The sequence below is a fragment of the Abramis brama genome (assembly GCF_963993115.1).
Source record: "Abramis brama genome assembly, chromosome: 17".
NCBI classification, from domain to species: domain Eukaryota; kingdom Metazoa; phylum Chordata; class Actinopteri; order Cypriniformes; family Leuciscidae; genus Abramis; species Abramis brama.
Window position 1 is genome coordinate 26,367,578 of NC_139979.1, and position 20,506 is coordinate 26,388,083.

The 20,506-nt window shown below is 38.3% G+C and overlaps 1 protein-coding gene across 2 annotated transcripts in view; it reads left to right on the top strand.

Moving 5' to 3' along the window:
• The window catches only part of dnah5 (dynein, axonemal, heavy chain 5), a gene marked incomplete at its 5' end in the record, with an annotated part of 162,820 nt that overhangs the window by 61,407 nt on the left and 80,907 nt on the right, over window positions 1-20,506 (top strand). For both annotated transcript variants that reach the window (XM_084089567.1, XM_084089568.1), the window contains 18 exons: window positions 73-274; window positions 631-866; window positions 1,364-1,582; window positions 4,768-4,830; window positions 7,537-7,775; window positions 8,276-8,516; window positions 8,635-8,834; window positions 9,154-9,307; window positions 13,369-13,532; window positions 13,809-13,965; window positions 14,562-14,774; window positions 14,857-15,081; window positions 15,439-15,611; window positions 16,540-16,718; window positions 17,978-18,165; window positions 18,625-18,819; window positions 19,979-20,113; window positions 20,318-20,425. In XM_084089567.1, the coding sequence (XP_083945693.1) occupies window positions 73-274; window positions 631-866; window positions 1,364-1,582; window positions 4,768-4,830; window positions 7,537-7,775; window positions 8,276-8,516; window positions 8,635-8,834; window positions 9,154-9,307; window positions 13,369-13,532; window positions 13,809-13,965; window positions 14,562-14,774; window positions 14,857-15,081; window positions 15,439-15,611; window positions 16,540-16,718; window positions 17,978-18,165; window positions 18,625-18,819; window positions 19,979-20,113; window positions 20,318-20,425 (3,291 nt within the window). The remainder of the gene's footprint in view (window positions 1-72; window positions 275-630; window positions 867-1,363; window positions 1,583-4,767; window positions 4,831-7,536; window positions 7,776-8,275; window positions 8,517-8,634; window positions 8,835-9,153; window positions 9,308-13,368; window positions 13,533-13,808; window positions 13,966-14,561; window positions 14,775-14,856; window positions 15,082-15,438; window positions 15,612-16,539; window positions 16,719-17,977; window positions 18,166-18,624; window positions 18,820-19,978; window positions 20,114-20,317; window positions 20,426-20,506) is intronic.

Consider the following 20,506-nt stretch of genomic DNA (forward strand, 5'->3'; position numbering starts at 1 on the left):
TGTGTTTATAATGTGACAATGTGATATTGTTTGATTTGTAATGCGTGATACTTGTCATGTACTGTTACACAGGAAATAATAAACGCTTTGGATCGCTTTAGCCTCTATCACCACATCTGGAAGAAAGATAGAGATGAAACCATCCAGAAATTCATTCAGGGGAACCCTCTTCTTTCTGAATTTGAGTCTCAGATCTTGTACTACAGAGATCTGGAGCTAGAGATTAATGCAGAACCTGAGTATATCTCAGTAGGAGCTCTGGCACTATATACAGGTAAACAGACTTTGAATCAACAGAAACTAAGTGTTCTAACAGTGATAGAGAGCTTAGCAGACAGCCAAGAAGCATGTTTATTAAAATGGCACAGCTACTGATTGCTTCAATACAGGGAACATGTGTATTATTGCTGCACTTGTTTGTAGGTTATTATGTATTCATATAACTTTTTTATTTAATTTAGATTAATTTATTATTATTATTATTTCAAGCCTTTATGATACATAAGTAGCAGTGCTTGCTAGCATAGTTACAGCTTTTGGAGGAAAAAAATTGACTTTATTATTGTTATTATTATTATCAAGCTACAAAAGGCCCCTTTATTCCTTGTGTGTTGCTGAATTTACCTACAGTGGATCTGAAGTTGGCCCTTACTGCTGAGACAAAGAGCTGGATGGTGGATTTTGGTCACCATTGCAACAGGAAGTATCATATGGAGATGGAACAGATCTTCACTTTTATAGATGAGGCGAGCAAGAAACTCAACAGGCAGATTAAAGACTTGGATGATATTCGTATCGCCATGGCAACGCTCAAAGAGATCAGAGAACACCAGATCTCCATAGACTTTCAAGTTGGTCCAATTGAGGTACATACAAATAAACAGAAAAATAACACATGATAAAATTTTTAATAATCTTTACGCAGCTCTTTTTCATGTAACTATTAATTCATGGTGACCACAGCTGGCACAACTCCTAATAATAATTCCCTACAACTTGATTAAAGAAGACCTCGAATATACTGTATGTATAACGTGTATATTGAAGTTGAACAGTTTTTTTTTTTTTTTTTTCACTTCTCCTTTTTGGAGCTGTGAAGAAATCCACTATGTTCCACATACAGTACATTCATACATACATACATGCATACATACAAATATATAAATAATTAAATCATAGGGGGTAAATAATGACAGATTATTATTATTTTTATTATTATTTAAATTTATTGTTTACATTTTCTTCATTTTAATATGTATTTTTGCTGAAGCATTAAGAAAGTAATCAAGTATAGAACATAAAACAGTTATGTATTATCCTATGTTAGGACTGAAATGTCTCTTTCCCGGGTTTTGGCCTGCAGGAATCGTACGCCATGCTACATAAGTATGGCTTATTGATTGCAAAAGAGGAAGCGGAGAAAGTGGACACACTTCGGTACACCTGGGAGAAACTGCTTTCCCGTAGCACAGAGGTGCAGAACGAGCTGGTGTCCCTTCAACCAAACTTCAGAGGAGAACTCATCAAAAACGTTGAGACCTTTGTGGAAGACTGCCAGTACTTCTACCATGACTATGATAGGGTGAGTCCTGAGGGGCAGGTAAAATCTTTCCATCTTTACACTCTTGCTTTGAGACGATCCCTCAGGAAATTATGGTTTCAAGCCCAAACACAATTGTTTTCATGCATTTATATTGCTGTGGGAATTCTGAAACATATAATGCCAGATATCAAGCCACACAAAAATCTGAGTGATTCTTTGAAGCAACTGATGTTCCCTTTCAAAAGTGACTCTCAATGCTGTGCTTGATTCGGCGCTCTGGCAAACACTTTTTTTGTGACCAGCTGTGAAATATGTGTACAACACATCAAAGAAATTGACTTAGAACTTTTATAGCCTCAGACAGTGATTGGAATGCACACTCATCAGAGGCTATAATTAGATGTGCCACAGGTGCATCTACAGGTGTTTTTGTCTTCAGACCATACTGTCTGAAGTGTGTAACTCAATTTCTATCTGTCTCTTTGTTAGGAGTTAGTTTTCACTAGGCAATGCGCAGAATTCTCTGAAAATTCTCTTTTTCTCCTCTCACTCTTTTAAACAAGTGAAAAAGGAAAAGAAAAGAAAAATGAGCGGTGTGTAAAGTAAATGGTGTCTGAATGTGACACACACCAGTATTGCTTTGTTTGTTTGGGGGATGAGCACGCTGCCCTTGCGTTGCAGGAGGGCGAGTGCAAGCATTGTGATTTATTCACGGTTAAGATGCAACACGCTCGTCTTGCTTACTTCCAAGGGCCAGCACCGCTATGCCATCATGGGCCTCGTGAATGGATCTGAGGGGCGAGAGACGGGTCCGTCCCTATCGCTCGCACTCTCTCCAGACCTAGATGTCCTTTTGCTCTATCCCGAAACGCACCCTGGCCCTTTGGCTTGTGCAGAGGATAATGAATCTCTTGAATCCGGTATAGATTATGAGTTGCCTACCTCCGAGCGTGATGATAAAGCTTGTGAGGAATTACTCAAGGTGGTTGTTCGCGAGAACAAGAGACCCCAAAACACTCTAAACTGGAAGACAGATTTCTGACCCCAACAGTGGTCTCTCCCCTTCTTTTAGGTCCTCCATGACGAGTTATCTCGTTCATGGGTGAAAGCATATACTTCTTGTGTCTATTGTGGGTGCGAAGGCACGGGAACATATGATGATGCCACAGGTCGAAGAGCTATATACGCTTGCGAGCTCTCTCTCACCTGGTTCGGCATCATCATTAAATAAACCAACTCTCCCCACTAAGCCATGTAGAACCACCTCAACGCTAGTGGGGAAGTGTTTCAAGTGGCAGGTCAGGCTGGTGCTACATTCTCGGAGCTTGTTCGAGCCACAGATTTGTCCCTCCGTGCGACCAAGCAAACTGCCCGCACTATCGGTCGTTCAGTGGGTGCTTTGGTCAGCACGGATAGGCACCTGTGGCTGAACTTCAGAGCATCAAGGACATGGACCGAGTGGTCCTGCTTGATGCCCCCATCTCACCTTCTGGCCTGTCTGGTGACTCGGTTAATACAGTCGTCAGCAGGTTTCGGGAGGTGAAGAAACACGAGGGCTTCCTCGTGCAATTCCTTTCTCGCCGCACTCAGGGAGAGGGGCTGCCGGCCACCCAGCCTCGTCCCGGTCCTTCTGTAAAATGTGAGACACAAAAACAGGGTGTGGTGAGTCAAGCTGCCCCTCGTCAAGACTGGGGACCGCCTCGCCGCCCTCAGCAGCCTCCAAAACGGCCTGACCTCAGGACTATCATCTCCAAAAAGATGAAATCCTGATGGTCTTGCGCCCAGCTCTGTGGGGGTGGCCGCCCTCAGGACGGGGCAAGTAAAAATAAGTCAGCCCACCCCTTCCTGCCACCCCCACGAAACCTCTGTACCATCCCCGCCGCCTCTGGTGTTTCGAGGGGCAGTGGTTTCCAGCAAATATTGGGTGTTCCGTTGCTCCCTGTTGTTTCCCAGGACCCAACATCACCCCAATGGGAAGTATCAAAATTGGTACCCATTTCAGAGAACTTGGAACCCACTGCCTGGTATCTCTATGTGGGTCCTAACGAAAGTAGAAAAAGGTTACAGGAACCAATTTGTTTGCCATTCTCCGCGAATCAATGGTGTGGTCCCCACTACAGTGAAATCAGAGCAGGCACACTTACTGTCACAAGAGCTGCAATCTCCTCTGGTCAAAGGGGCAATAGAACATGTTCCCCTCCCAGAGAGAGAGTCAGGCTACTACAGCAGATACTTCCTGTTTCCTAAGAAAGATGGGGTGTTGCGTCCGATTTTAGATCTTCGAGGCTTGAACCGTTCTGTCAGAATGCTCAAGATCAAGATACTATCAAGATGATCCTGTCGCAAATTCAACATTTCGAATGGTTCATCACAATCAATCTCAAAGACGCATATTTTCACATAAAAATACTATGGGTGAAGCTTATCAATATTGGGTTCTTCCATTCAGCCTAGCTTTATCACGCCACACATACACAAAGTGCATGGATGCAGCACTGTCTCCTTTGCGACTCCAGTGAATCTGTATTTTGAATTACATGGACAATTGGCTGATATTAACACAGTCACAAGAGCTGGCGTTACGAAACAGAGATAACTAGCTCATCTAGTTTCTCTGGGGTTGAGACTCAACGTCAACAATAGCGTTCTCTCTCCTACCCAGAGAACGACATATTTAGGGGACGTATGGGATTCGATCATGATGTGGGCACATTCAGAATACCCTGAGCAAAGTCAGGCTAGGCCAAGATTGTATTGTTCGTTAGTATCAGCAAATATTTAGTCTCATGGCATCTGCGTCCACGGTGATCCCTATGGGCCTTTTGCACATGAGACCATTTCAGTTGTGGCTCAAAGCCATTTCAGCCAAGGGCCAATCCCCGAAGGCAGATAAGGGTTACGCGTCGCAGGCTACTTATCCTCTCTAAGTGGCTCAGACCCCGGCTTCTCGCCTTGGGTCCCACTCTCTAGGTGCGCCTTGCCATCGCAAAATGCTAACGACAGACGTGTTGCACACATATTTCACAACTGGTCAAAACAAAAATTGTTCCCAGAGCACTGAATCAAGCGGAAGCATAGCATCTCGTTCCCGCTATTTCAGGGGACAGGGTTACAGTCAAGTAACCCGGGATGTTTCCAATGCACAGGAAAAACAATGTGTTTTTTGTCTTAAATTAACAATATGTGCATACGTTTCTCTGGTTTTGTGCTTGTCAAATCTTTAGGATGGTCCCATGGTGGTTGGATTGGCTCCCCAGGATGCCAGTGATAGGCTTATTATGTTTCAGGTACAGTATCCTGTAAATCCTGTTTGCATAAACATAACATAAATTTCCTTGACATACTATCATAATATAACTACATTACACTGAATACTATTTGTTCATTTTTGTTCTCCCCTTTAAATGATTTGGTACAAAGTATCTGTCATGGGTTAGCCTGTAGTAAATATAGAAGAGAGTTGTGTGACACAGAATGAATGAGAATTAGGGCCCTATCTTGCACCCAATGCAATTGACTTTGTACACCAACGCATGTATCATTCCTATTTTGCACCCGACGCACAGCGGACTTTTCCCTCCACAGACGCATGTCGGTAAATTATGGAATGAACTTGCGCTCCCGGGGGCGGTTCAGCGAAAAGAGGCGGCGTGTTCCAGCGCAAACGTTCCCTGGTGCTATTTTGCAGTTTCAGAAAAAAATGTGCGTTATTCGCAAACCATACATAATTACAAGGAAAAATATTCCACACAGGGGAAACCATTGTGGTGTCCATGAAGATGTGAAAAAATAGGCATAAATCTATCTTACACATTTACCCAAATTATTATACGCCTGTTTAACCAAATCTAATTTGGGAGGGTTTCTCCCATCCAATGCCACTTCTCTGTCTTTTACGGCCCTGACGAGAACGTCATTCTCCTTAGCTGTGAACCACTCCTGGCGTGCGCCTGGCAAATCCACCGTTATAATAGCAATCCACCATGGAACAAGCGCACTTGCTTTTAAAGGGAATGTAAGATGACGCTCTGATTGGTTTATTTCACGTTACGCCCAAACCACACCTATGAGTAATGTAGCTACTTAAGACCAGCCCATTTTAGCGTCCAAGATCCGCCCACAAAGCTACTTGCGTTTCGCGTTTGATACTTGTGTTTCAGATAGTTAAAATAGGGCCCTTATTCTTTTAATTAACACAAAAAGAGATAGCATACACATGCCAACTTACATTAACCCAAGACAATGAACAGAGGAGAGAACTGAAGGCTTAAATACACTGAGGATGTTAATCATAGGCAGTGTTTGGAATAAACACTAAAATAGGTAACAACGTTATTTTTTCAGTAACGGGGTAATCTAACTAATTACTTTTCCCGTCGTTACAACGCCGTTAACATTACTGGACTTTAAAGTCGTTGCGTTACTATGCATTGATTGAATAAACTGTGTAATCTGAACGCACCCCTGGCTCGCACAGCTAGTGAGGAGGTGGGTTAATAACGAGTTAAGCGATTATGATTGGCTAAGGCAGTCATGTGTTTCATGGTAGCCAATCAGAGCCAGTGTTTTTACACACATGCCAGCACACGCGCCACAGAGAGAGAGAGAGAGAGAGAGAGGCGCGGGCGCGATCGAAAAGGCGCAAAGTGTTTACATTTGTGTAAATTTGTATTAATTTAATTAATTAACTAATTATATAAAACTATTGTCAGTGCACTACAAATAAACTGGTTCTATGCCTTTACTTTATTAATAAAACTTTTAATAAAAAGTTGAGAGCGGTTGATTTAATTTGCTAGAGTTAAATGCACTTTATATGGTGTAACTGTTTACTTTTCTTACAAAGATAATGCTTGAAGTGCAGGATAAACCTCTTGCTGTCTGTCGACATGCAATAAATATCGAAAGTTATGTACAAACACCTGTCTGTTCTACTCATTTCAACTGACTTGTGAAAACTGCTAAAAAAATCCAAATTCTTTGACATATAGTAACTTTTTTTTTAACAGTAACGCAAATAGTTACTTTCCCTGGTAACGAGTTACTTTTATTTTATAGTAATTCAGTTACTAACTCAGTTACTTTTTGGAACAAGTAGTGAGTAACTATAACTAATTACTTTTTTAAAGTAACGTTCCCAACACTGATCATAGGAACAGGAAACAGGGGTGTAAACTAATTGGAAACCATGACAACAACTGAATGACTAGGGGCAAATTCCAATCAGAAGTAAGCATCCCTGTGCTATTCTCACTCCAAAGGGCAGAGCCCTTGAATTGGGGACTTTGGAGGGAGCAGGGCACTTGTGTGCAATAATGAAGCCGTTCGGAACTCACTTGGCGGAGGCAGCAATGAAAGACCATGTAACGATCTGGTCTTAACAAAGCATTAAACACATTTTCTACTTATGAAACTTTATAAACTAAATATGAAATGCATGACGAAAATGTGTCCATTTATCAAAACAAAACAACCTGAATTTATTCTGTTTATACGTTAACTCCAACTCTTCCGCAATATCTAAATTTAAAATGAATCGTGAAGATTCGTCACCCTGAGTCACATGAACATACACGATTAAATTACTTCCTTGAAGTGACCATTGCATGTTCCTTTCGCCAAAGGACTTGTGGAAAGGCCCTTCGTAAAGGGATTCAGTTGTTCACTTTCGTTTGGAACACCCCTACAAATGGTGTCCCCTTCCCGAAGTGCCCTTCAAGGGTGCAAAAACGCCGTTTGGAATTCGCCCTAGAACTCAGAAACTAAACATGACCATGTCCGTGACAGTATAACTTTTTGGATTTTTTTAAATTACTGCTTTCCAACTAACTGAGCTAGTTTTATGTCCACTGTACCACTCCATATTCTCTTTGTTCTTACATAGTACATATACTTGATGTTGGCTACATATATATATGTTATGTAATTTATGTAAACATATAAATGAATCCTTGGTTTGATTATTTATTTTAAAATGATCTGCCGTTTCACAGAATCGCTTTGACAACCTCTTTCGCAAGTACATCACATACACAGGTGGGGAGGAGCTCTTTGGCCTATCTGTAACCCAGCATCCTCAGCTGCTTGAGATCAGGAAACAGTTGACACTTCTCCAAAAGCTCTATGGACTCTACAACAGTGTCATTGACACAGTCAATGGTTACTATGACATCTCATGGGCCGACATTCACATTGACAGAATCAACAATGAACTTCTTGAGTTTCAGACGAGGTGAGAAGGCTACAGAAGTCAAACTAAATTTCTGAAGACCCTCTCTCTGGCAGTCATGTAATAAGTTACATTGAAAAGCATGAAGGCACCAGGGGATTTCAATTGTGCTGGTCTGTTCTGGTAATTGCAGAAGCTTCTCAGAGAAGAGATTCATTCTCCATGCCTGTCAAGAACTGAAATTAAAGCCCAGTTGTGTTGGAGCAAGTACCAGTGTAATGCAATAATCGTTTCACAATAATAGGATGAATGGAGAGTTTTCTGTCTGATGCAATTTAAAGTATACTTGAGTTAAATATAATAAGTATGGACATCTTTATAGTTTACAACAGAGTAATTTGCAGTCACCAAGATTTACTTTACTATATGCAGTCACTCAATGTTATTTTACAGTAATAGAGGACAAAAATATACGAAGCTAATAATAAATATCTTTAAATGTGAAATCAGACACAATGAACTTTAAATTTCACACCTTTAAATTTTCTTGTTTTGTTTTGTAGGTGCCGTAAGCTTCCGCGGGCCCTTAAAGAGTGGCAGGCATTTCTTGACCTGAAAAAAACTATTGACGAATTTAGTGAGTGCTGCCCCTTGCTGGATCTAATGACTAACAAAGCAATGATGACACGCCACTGGAAGAGAATTACTGAGGTTACAAGTCACACCTTTGAGGTCGAAACTGATAACTTCAAGCTTCGCAACATCATGGAAGCCCCACTGCTGAAGTACAAAGAAGAAATAGAGGTCAGAATTAGTTTTTAATTCCATAGACATAAATAGAGATTAGATTGTAGTTTTGGTTCTCCACTTTTTAAAAAATTTGTAAAGAATCCATTATAATTGTAACAACACTTTTGAGCAGGATATCTGTATCAGTGCTGTGAAGGAGCGTGACATCGAGCAGAAACTCAAGCAAGTAATTGCGGAATGGGACAACAAGACCTTTACCTTTGCCCACTTTAAAACCAGAGGCGAGCTCCTTCTGAGAGGAGACAGTACATCTGAGATCATTACTAACATGGAGGACAGCCTGATGGTGCTTGGTTCCCTTATGAGCAACAGGTGAGCCATTAGATCAACAATTAATTTCTCTGGAAAATTCTACTGTCCGTTACAGTTTATTTATATTATATTATTCAAGTGTTATTTACTTATTTCTGTGAAAATTTACGATTTAATAATGAATTGATAAAAAAAAGTTTCACTCATGAATTTGGCAAATTGACCGAATTGAATGTTGAATTGTGGTATTACATTTTAGATGTATATATGTTGTAAGTTTATGAAGTACATTGGCATAGGAAAATCAAATGGAATGATTTGGGACAGTTATTTAGCCTATCCTCTAATGCTCCTGACTTTGTCTCTTATATCTCTGTAGATACAACACACCGTTCAAAGCCCAGATCCAGAAGTGGGTTCAGAACCTCTCCAATACAACAGATATCATTGAGAACTGGATGACTGTACAAAACCTCTGGATTTACCTTGAGGCTGTTTTTGTTGGTGGAGACATAGCCAAACAGCTGCCAAAGGTAATCTTCAGTCTCACTCCCACACATTGACACTTTTTTGGCTATTTTATTGAAAGTGAAGAAACGATGGGGAAAAGAGTGGGGGAACAGGACATGCTCATAACACATTATGATTTTGAACCCACATGAGCTCAATGTATTTTAAGTTACATTTACTAAGTACTCAATATATAGTAAATATGTTTTTTTTATGTTTAATATAGTTTAGTTTGATGCTTGATAATTTAACTTTAGAAGTTGTCTTGAACATTTATTAATACTATTATATATGATGTTGTTCAATGTTCAAATGTTCAATGTTCAAAACACTTTTTAGATGAATCTTACAATATACAAAAAAAATGGTAACACTTTACAATAAAGTCTAATTTGTTAACAGTTAACTACAGTAGTTCACATGAATGATAAACAATACATATACAGGATTTATTAATCTTAGGTTATGTTCATTTCTACATTTACTAATACATTATTAAAATATGGTCAACATTAAAATGTTATATCTATGCAGATGATGTGCTCATTTTCATTTCAAATCCTGCATCTTCAGTACCATCTCTTCTTGATGTTATTAATAATTTCAGTACTTTCTCAGGATATCAAATTAATTTAAATAAGTCTGAGGCTATGCCTGTTGGTACCATGAAAACAATGCCAAAGGTTAGTTCATTTCCATTTAAGTGGTCCCCTGGTGGTTTTATATACTTGGGTATCTTTGTAAGCCCTGTCTTCAAAAATTTATACAAAGACAACTTTCCCCCTTTGTTTAGTAAAATAAGAGAAGACTTAAATCGATGGGATACGTTACCTATCTCCTGGTTGGGTAGAATGGCTCTTATAAAAATGACTATCCTCCCTAAGCTCCTATACCCTATTCAAATGATCCCTATCCTGTTCTCTAAAAAGGTTTTTAAAGATGTGAACGGCTGGCTCAGTTCCTTTATCTGGAGCAAGCGCAAACCAAGGCTGAAATTCTCTGCGCTATAACTACCAGGGTCGATGGGTGGCCTGGACTTGCCCAATATTAAGCTTTATCAGTGGTCTGCTCATCTAAGATATATGTCTGATTGGGTTGCGCTTGAAAACTCTTCTACGTGGTTAGATCTTGAACAATCTTTATCTAACCTTCCCCTTGCGGATTTGTTGTTTCTCAAAAAATGTAAAGGGTCACGACACCCCCCTCTTTCAGCTGAAGTCTAGCTCACAATCTTTTTGAAAAATGCAACTTAATTGGGCGTGGTGGCTGTGAGAAGAAGGCAGGGGAGAGGGTGTGGTATGGCACGGCAGGGGAGAGGGGAGGGGGGGAAACTGTCATCGACTGTCACTAAAAATCAGTGGTTAAACGTGAGGAAATGCTAGATTTTTAACACCTTATAATTGTATTTAAAACATATAAATGCACATGTATATGTATAATTATGTCATTATAAAATATATATTTGTTTATATACACACTATAAATGCATATATTTAAAAAAAAAAAAAAAAAATCTCTTAAAAAAAAAAACGTTCAGTAGCCTACATAGCCTAGATCTACGCGCCCCCTAAACCCACATAATAAAGATGTACAGTGACATAGAAATTTGCACAAATTAAGTATACGTTCCATACAATTGAGGTATTATCGAAATATCTAAATTTTAATAACGAGTGATTTAACAGAAGGCAAGTAAAACGGTCAGGGTTACATTTTAGACACACACACACACACACACACACACACACACACACACACACACACACACACACACACACACACACCTCTGTAGCGATAGAAAAGTCCTCGGGACCGCATCACTCGCAAGACGAAACCTGCATTGGTGTACAAGGCCGAAGTCCACCATTCTCCTGTTGAATGGTTGCTACACACACATAGTTTAGAAGTGTCCGTGGTTGATGGCCAACCAGCCGCCCGCAGTCAGAGTCCATCCCGGGCAGCATCGCGGGGAAAGATGCACTGGAACTTTTGCACCACGAAAACAAACGCGCGTCCCATCATTGCCTCTCTCATCTACTACGCGATATCAAAGTTTGACATGTCTGTCATTGGAAAGTTCCACATGGTGTCATGAATAATTAAGAGAAAGTGTCTTCTCATTGGATAAAAAACTCAGTCTCATTAATAATTATGAGACACCGATGAGTCATCAAAGTACTATAGTGCTCTGCCACGTCACAGCCTGTGACGTGGACACAATGAAGATTTTAAACCCGGAAGACGAAAATAGCGTATAAAAACTAAAATTTAACCATTTTCCCCCTACTATTAAATCTAACAGATGCTAACATTGTCTTCAATGGTGTTCAACACACATACCTCTGTTAAAATCTCAGAAATTTTGGTTTAGGGTTTCATGACCCTTTAAAGTTGTATTTGAGAATTGTAATAACCCTTTAACGGTAAATTCACTTAGGGCATGGAGAGCTGTTTGTCGTTATGAGGGAAGAACTAAGTTAACCTCTGCACTCACCCCAATTGTGAACAATCTGGACTTTCCTCCAGGTAGATTTGATGGGAGGTTTAAATTTTGGGCGAACCAAGGTATTAATCGGCTTTTAGACCTGTTTGATGAAGAAGGTTTGATGTCTTTTGAGGAGTTGAGTCAACGGTATCAATTATTAAAGCAGGACTTTTTCCGTTTTCTACAGATTAGAAATTATATCTTGAAAGATACCTCATTGTGTCATACCAGAAGTCCTTCTCCTATAGAAAAAGTGTTATTTCAGACACCTGGGGAAAAGTCGGTGAGTCAGTTATACAAGACTCTTAAGGCGACTTCTGAGGGAAATGTAATTCTAAATACTAGACTTGTTTGGGAGAGGGAACTTTTTGTCTCTATAAGTGAAGAAGAATGGGGTAATATTTGGAAATATGCTAAATCTATCTCGGTATGTAATCGTGCTAAAGCTATTCAGTTCAAAATTGTACACAGGATGCATATTTCACCAAACCGTAGACATGCATTCAACAATTCCCTCTCACCTCTTTGCCTTAAGTGCAAAACACAAATTGGTACACTCACTCACTGTCTTTGGTCATGTAATCAGTTACAAATATATTGGGCCAAGATAATTTCGGAAATGAGTAATATCTTTAATAAGGAGTTGGCATTGGATCCTTTATTTTTGATCCTTGGTCTGCCTGATAAAGCTTTGATTTTCTCAAAAGAAAAAAGGTTGTATAATCTTCTTACTTTTGCTGCTAGGAAAAACATATTACTGAGGTGGATAAATGACAAGACTCCAACTATATCGGGTTGGCACAAGATTTTGATGGAACTTATTCCGCTGGAATACTTAACTTGTTTAGTTAATGATCAGCCAGACCAGTTTTATAGTGTCTGGAAACCCTATATCAATAATTTAGGGACTGATTTGTCAACTATTTTGCAGAAAGGTTTTCACACTCAAATGCCTTGAGTGAGAACATAATGTTTTTGAAATTGTAATGTACCTTTATTTTTATTTATTCTTTTACGCTTTAGGTGGCCAAGGTTAAATGTGCTTTTTTTATTATTATTATTATTGTGGTTGGAATCTGTGTTGTGTTTTGTAAAAGTGGAAAATGTTCAATAAATATATATATAAAAAATAAAATAAAAATGTTATATCTGTTAACATTAGTTAATGCACGGTGAACTAACATGAACAAACAGTGAACGATTAGATATTTAACCAACCTCAATGAAGGTTAATAGATGCTGTAAAAATATACTGTTCATAGTTAGTTAATGTTAACTAATGCATTAACTAATGTTAAATGAGACCTTATTGTAAAGTGTTACCAAAAATTCGAATAATTACATACTTAAAATTGTACTTTATAATTGTTCTTTACGATTGAAATAATATATCACAACATTGAACTAATTATATAATTTTTGCTTTATGATAATAAGATTTTTTTTTTTTTTTTGAATCTCCATTTTATAACCAGTCTTTTGTTTGTTTTGTTTAATAAGACAGATTTCACAGATGTTTTGTTTTGTCAAATTCCAGATACTACAAATGTTTCTTGTTTCCCTGGAGTTAAATATTTAATGTGAAACCTTCTCTTTTAGGAGGCAAAGCGCTTCTCCAACATCGATAAATCGTGGGTGAAAATCATGACTCGAGCTCATGAGATGCCCAATGTAGTCCAGTCGTGTGTGGGAGATGAGACTATGGGTCAGCTGCTGCCTCACTTGCTGGAACAGTTAGAGATGTGTCAAAAATCTCTCACAGGGTACATAACACATCTGTTTTTCAGTCTAGTCCTTATATCAGGATTCAGCAGTTTTATAACCAGTTTCTATAGCAAGATGCACCTGGGAACATTGCAGTTCTGTTGTCACAGGTGACACAACTAGGTTGAGTAAAAAAAATTAAAAAAATCTGTGATAGACAAGTTTGCCAGAATTTTTGACTCTTTTTTTATATTTTTAAGTTGCTTATTTTAGTCAGGTTAAAGTTGATCTAATTTATAGTGCTGCTAATTTTAAGCTTGTCTTCTGCTTTACAGGTACCTGGAGAAAAAGCGATTGCTGTTTCCACGTTTCTTCTTTGTTTCGGATCCTGCACTGCTGGAGATTTTGGGCCAAGCATCTGACTCGCACACCATCCAGGCTCACCTGCTCAACATCTTTGACAACATCAAATGTGTCCGCTTCCATGAAAAGGTGATCACTATTTTAACCTAGAAAGCCTGCTTTCTTATTCTAAAAACGTCCCTCTTCATGTCTGTCACGCTGGGTTTAGAGAGCACACGCTGAAGAAGATGAGGTTCAGAAAGTCTTTAATAATCCACACAAGTCAACAAGGCAGACACAACCTAAGCATTAACGTGACCAGACAAATGAGAACTGAAAACACAGCAACTTAAATAGTAGTGCAAACAATGGTGATTAATGACGAACAGCTGAACGGAATGACTAGTCATAATCAGTAACCATGACAACTAAAGAGTGGTGGGAAATCTGAACAAAGGAAAACATGTGAAAAACTAACAAAACAATTGTGACAATGTTGTGGTACACATCTCTTTTTTGCTGTGAAATCTATACACATTTTTATAAAGTAAATAAGAATAACTTTTATTAAGTTAGATAAACACTTCTTTGAGCAACTTAGGCTTAGTTGATTATCCATACATATTTTTTTGAGAAACATCATGTTCAAATGTGAGTATCAAATATAATCCATCAGGCTTTTTGAGGAATGTTAGGAAAGTATACATTTGCTTGAAAAAAATAACCAACACTGGATTTGCTTTTAGATGTATGATAAGGTTTTGGCGATATCATCACGAGAGGGTGAGACAGTTGAGCTGGAAAGGCCTGTCATAGCAGAGGGCAATGTGGAGGTCTGGCTTAATGCACTACTGAAAGAATCCCAGAGGTCTTTGCACCTTGTCATCCGTCAGGCTGCACTTGCCATTCAAGACTCTGGTTTTGAGTTGATTGAATTTTTGGACTCCTTTCCTGCACAGGTATTCAACATATTGACAGTGATAAGTAAATTTTAAAAAATGGTATAGTATATTAACCAGACTACTGGTTTCTGTGGTTTAGGTTGGTTTACTAGGAATACAGATGATCTGGACGAAAGATTCTGAGGATGCTTTGAGCAATGCCAGATATGACCGTAAGATCATGGCTAAAACCAACCATTTTTTTCTTGAGCTCCTCAACAATTTAATTGACATGACCACAAAAGACCTTGGGGCTGTTGAACGGACAAAGTATGAAACCCTAATCACCATTCACGTACACCAGAGGGACATCTTTGATGATTTGGTGAGTGCCCGAATATACTCATCCAGTTTATTTACGGTTTACATGCTATATGTTCATTATTATTCTAATAAAGTCTCAGCATTGTTTATAGTTGCTCATTTGAGTTCCGTATTTTAGAACTTTATTATCTTCAACTTTTAAAGCTCTAGAATAGGCAATTTAGCTAATGCAGACTGCCAAATTAACATTGCAGTCACTTTTGGGGTTATGTCAACTGGCAAGGTTGGATGTTTTGATATCTCATGACTGAATGCCAAATTACTGAGTATGTCACAACCCTCAGTGTACATCCATTTGAGACAACTCCAAAAGATAACCACCCAGCAAAAACTGATATTTTCTGTTCTTCTCACACAGTGTCGTTTGCACATCAAAAGCCCCACAGACTTTGAATGGCTGAAACAATGCCGCTTTTACTTCAACGAGGACACGGATAAGATGATGATCAGCATCACTGATGTGGCTTTCATTTATCAGAATGAGTTTCTAGGCTGCACTGACAGGCTGGTCATCACTCCTCTCACTGACAGGTGCATTTAGCAATAACAAGCTCGTTTACCTCTATTTTCACCGCAGTTTATGTATAATTACAAATCAGATGTGATTTCTCATAGACCATACAATTATAAATTCTGCTCAGAACAAAATAATACAAAAGCCCAACAAAATGATGAACATAAGAAATTATATTGTGCATAAGGAAAATGAAGATTACGACCATTGTGTTTTTTTGTATGACTCTTTTTATTTGCTTTCATGGTAATTAAGCATATGTTCCCCATATTTTAATTATTGTAATGTGTCTGGCTGTTTTATAATTGTAATTATTTAAAATGTTGATTGATTTTAGATTATCATTACTAAAAAATATGTATGGAATATGTATGGTATTATCAACAAAAACTGCTATGTATAACAACTTTACAGCTGAAATAATATATTAGTTTATATTAGAATGTATGTATATATATATATATATATATATATATATATATATATATATATATATATATATATATATATATTACATTATGATAATGAGAATTTGGCCCTTATATATTAATGGTCCTAAAATAGCCATATAAGCTAAATGTACATATTACATTTATTGCATGTTTATTACTTTCCGTATACACTGCATTTTCCTATTTTGTCTTGCTTTTCCATAAAGATGTCTAAACATACTTGGATACATTAGCATTTGTTTTGATTTAAATAATTAATTAAATAATTTGTATGTACGCTTAATGATAAAATAAAAATAAAATGCCAGTAAAAAAAAACAGTAGATAGTTAATTAGAGATGCATCCTGTGTTATAAATTTTCAGATATTTTTTTTTACTGGACAACACACGAAAATACTGATTAAGAAATAGTTCCTTTGCAGTGCAGATGTTACTTTTTCTTGACTTAAATCATCTTTGTGTGAAGATGATCATTTTCAATATGTTTCCTAGATGCTACATTACTTTAGCTCAAGCTCTGGGAATGAGCATGGGTGGAGCCCCAGCTGGGCCAGCAGGAACAGGAAAGACGGAAACCACCAAGGACATGGGCCGCTGCCTGGGCAAATATGTGGTGGTATTCAACTGCTCTGACCAGATGGACTTCAGAGGCTTGGGCAGAATATTCAAAGGTGCCACACACATGTGTGCTCAATCCACATTATAAAAACAAATATTACTTTATTGCTGCATATTAAATGAAAGCATATCCTTGTAATTAGGGATGGGGCCGATCCGATCCAGTATCGGTATCGGGACCGATACCAGCGTAATTCACGTATCGGATTTTCCCGATCCAACCTGCGGAGATATCCGATATCCATGAGTCATGTCTGCGCTTTAACGTTGTCTGCTGAAATGACTCCAAAAGTGATTCCCGCCGGCGAGTCTGCTAGCTGGCTGCAAACTGCGGAATGGATTTCCTAAACAGATGCGCGGCTCAATGAGACACAGAGTTATGAGACACGCCCCCGCTCAGGAAATCCATTTCGCAGTTTGCAACTAGCCAACAACGTCCTCTGTGTGGAAAAATACTTCAGACTGGAAACACCGCAGAGCAAGACAGCAAAATGCAATGTAACGAACGCACTCAAACATTTAAAAAAGCACCACGTTACTGTGCGTTCACACCAAACGCGAATAGCGCGTCAAGTTCGCGTCTACCGCGTCTAGTTGGACGCTTGAATATTTTGAATCCATTTGCGCGTCCAGAGCGAAATTGACGCGCGTTTGAGGTGAAATCCGCTTGTCTGTTTGCAAGATGCTGATGTTGATCGAGCATTCATCGAGACGAGTTACCATTCTTATATTTCAAGACTCAAGTATTTGACATTTTGGGAATGTAATAAATATTGACATGACAATCAATTTGAAACCTGTAAGTTACAGTTGCATATTTGTTTTCAGAATGGGATTTTTCCTGTTAACAGGATTTCCTGTTTTTTTTACTTCCTTTTCTGACCTTATACTTACCTCAAGTTGCCTTTTGGGACATACATGCATACATACGTACATATCATACTTGCCTGTTGAGAGAAGTTTATTTCAGCATCAAATAAAATAAACAATATTAAAGCAAGAAACACAGCTCTGGTATCGGAATAGTATCGGTATCGGCCGATATCCAAATTCAGGTATCGGGATCGGATCGGAAGTGAAAAAATGTGGATCGGTGCATCCCTACTTGTAATATAACCATAATGATAATACATGTGAAGTCTGTAAGCAATAATCCATAATTCATTACCCATACACAAACAATATTTGTATGATATGATGTGTGAAATTAACATGAGAAACCAATGCGTTGTCATTTCATCAGAGTGTTCGTGTTTTGCTTTATGCATACTTGGGGATGATTTTTTTTTCTTCTTTTTTTTTCTGTCTTTAGGTCTTGCTCAGTCTGGCTCCTGGGGATGTTTTGATGAGTTTAACCGTATTGACCTGCCGGTGCTCTCAGTGGCGGCTCAACAAATCGCCATTGTGCTCACCTGCAAGAAAGAACGGCGGAAGAACTTTATCTTTACTGATGGAGATAATGTAGAAATGAACCCTGAGTTTGGCATCTTCCTCACGATGGTGAGCTGGTGCATTTATGTCTTCTTCGAAATATCACACACCTCACAGAGATTTGAAAGTTTATTTAACACTTACGAACTAAGAACTACAATACATTTTATCTCTTCCTTTTATCTTTACCTTTCACTGTAGCTAATACATACACCTGTGACTGTCCATCAGCTGAATTATATATTAATGTGCCAAGTTACAATGTTTTATTAAAATTGTTTAGGACAGTTAGGGGCACCATTTACTCTTAATAAAGTTTGCTTATTTTTTTTTCATACTATATGAAACACATGGAACATATTACGAATATAGTTTTTTATAGATAAATCTCAAAGACTATGTGGAAATCTGACTACACTGTGATTTAAAGACCAAATGAAATGAAAGGTTACACTTTCAGGCTAATCGCCATATAAACAATATACTGTACGGTGGGTTGTTATTTTCTCTTTTTTTTTTTTCGTACAGAATCCTGGATACGCAGGGAGACAGGAACTTCCAGAGAATCTGAAAATTAACTTCCGCTCAGTGGCGATGATGGTTCCTGACAGACAGATCATTATCAGAGTGAAACTGGCAAGCTGTGGCTTCATTGACAATATCGAGCTGGCCAGGAAATTCTTCACTCTGTACAAACTGTGTGAGGAGCAGCTCTCTAAACAGGTGACTATCATTAGTAACAATGTATTACAGTATATAGTATATACTTAATAATCACATATTCCGATTTTCCAGTCAGTTCTTCCCTGCTCATTGTAAACTAGATTTAAAGAAAAGACTAGAAAAAACAGTAAAGTGTTGCTGAGGAACTAAATATTACCGGTATGTATTATACTATGGTGCTGTTGAATGCTTGATTCTGATTGGTTGAAGAATGTTCTAAAGTGTGCAATTATTTTTACAGTAACACATAGCTATGGTAGTTCCAGGCAGGTCTTGGACGCATTATAGTTCCATGTAACTTCGCCAAATGATTTTAGTTATTTCAAAGGTACTTAAATCTTACAACAGCAAATGAACCAAAACCCACAAAGACACTGACCAAGCAAATAAATATAACAAACAATAAGATAAAAAAGACCATTTGTTTTCCCCACAAAATTACGTTTCATTATCTATGGAAAGTATACTCTCTTTCTCGCATTTTCTCTTCCATACAAACGCACACAGGTAGGCTACAGTACAGAAAATAAAATAGTTAAAATAGTTTTGAATCTGCAAAACTACTAGACATTTCTCAGTATCATGGCAATTAACCTTACAGATCCGCAATTAGTAGAGATGCTGCTGCTACTGAGCTCCATAATGGTAACTTCAAATGAAACATTCAATAAAACATCAACATTTAAACATCTGTAAAATTTCAATAAGCTTGATGTGAGTATTGCAATCAAGCCCTTATACCCAGAAGCGGGGGTGCAGTTTGCGATGCAAATCTCACTAGCCAACGTGCATTGGCTCGTTCTTTTACCACTTGAAGGTGATTGGTCTCTCAGGCGAGATCCTAATTCGTCAGTCCACTGACGATTAACGTCGAACGTGACTGACTGATAGGGAACAGGTACTGAACACAGGCATGAACACAGAAACAAGAGGAACAAAAGATGGGTGTCCAACACAGGACAGTGGAAAACAGGTCAGGATCATAACAGCATTGTTGAATCATTATTTTTCTGTTTATCCCTGTAAAGCTGCTTTGAAACCATCTGTATTGTATAAAGTGCTATAAAAATAAAGGTGACTTAACTTGACCTAAATCAGGGATGAAAAAGACAACCTTTATAACTTTATAACTTACTTTTTAAGTAAATTTTTTTTCTAGGTCCATTATGACTTTGGTCTGCGCAATATTCTGTCCGTCCTGCGCACTCTTGGTGCCGCAAAACGGGCCAATCCCAATGACACAGAGTCTACTATTGTCATGAGAGTTCTGCGAGACATGAATCTATCCAAACTGGTAAGAATACCAGCGCACATACAGACATAGTTTTCTCATGTGACTGACATTCACCCCTCATGACACCTCATGAATATACAGTATAAACATGACACTTATTTGATTATATATTCTCTCTTATATCAGTTTGTGGTTCAATGTCAGAATTCCTTTCTAAATGCATCTGTCATAACAATGAAATGGCACTTGTCTCTGCCCCTTAAGATTGATGAGGATGAGCCATTGTTCCTCAGTTTGATTGAAGATCTTTTCCCTGGAATTCAGTTGGATAAAGCTGGATACCCTAATCTGGAATCAGCCATAGACAAACAGGTTGGAAAAAAATGATCATATATGAATCTGAACGTTTGTTAGGTTGAGCACTGGGAATTAAAATCAAAATCAAAATCTTTG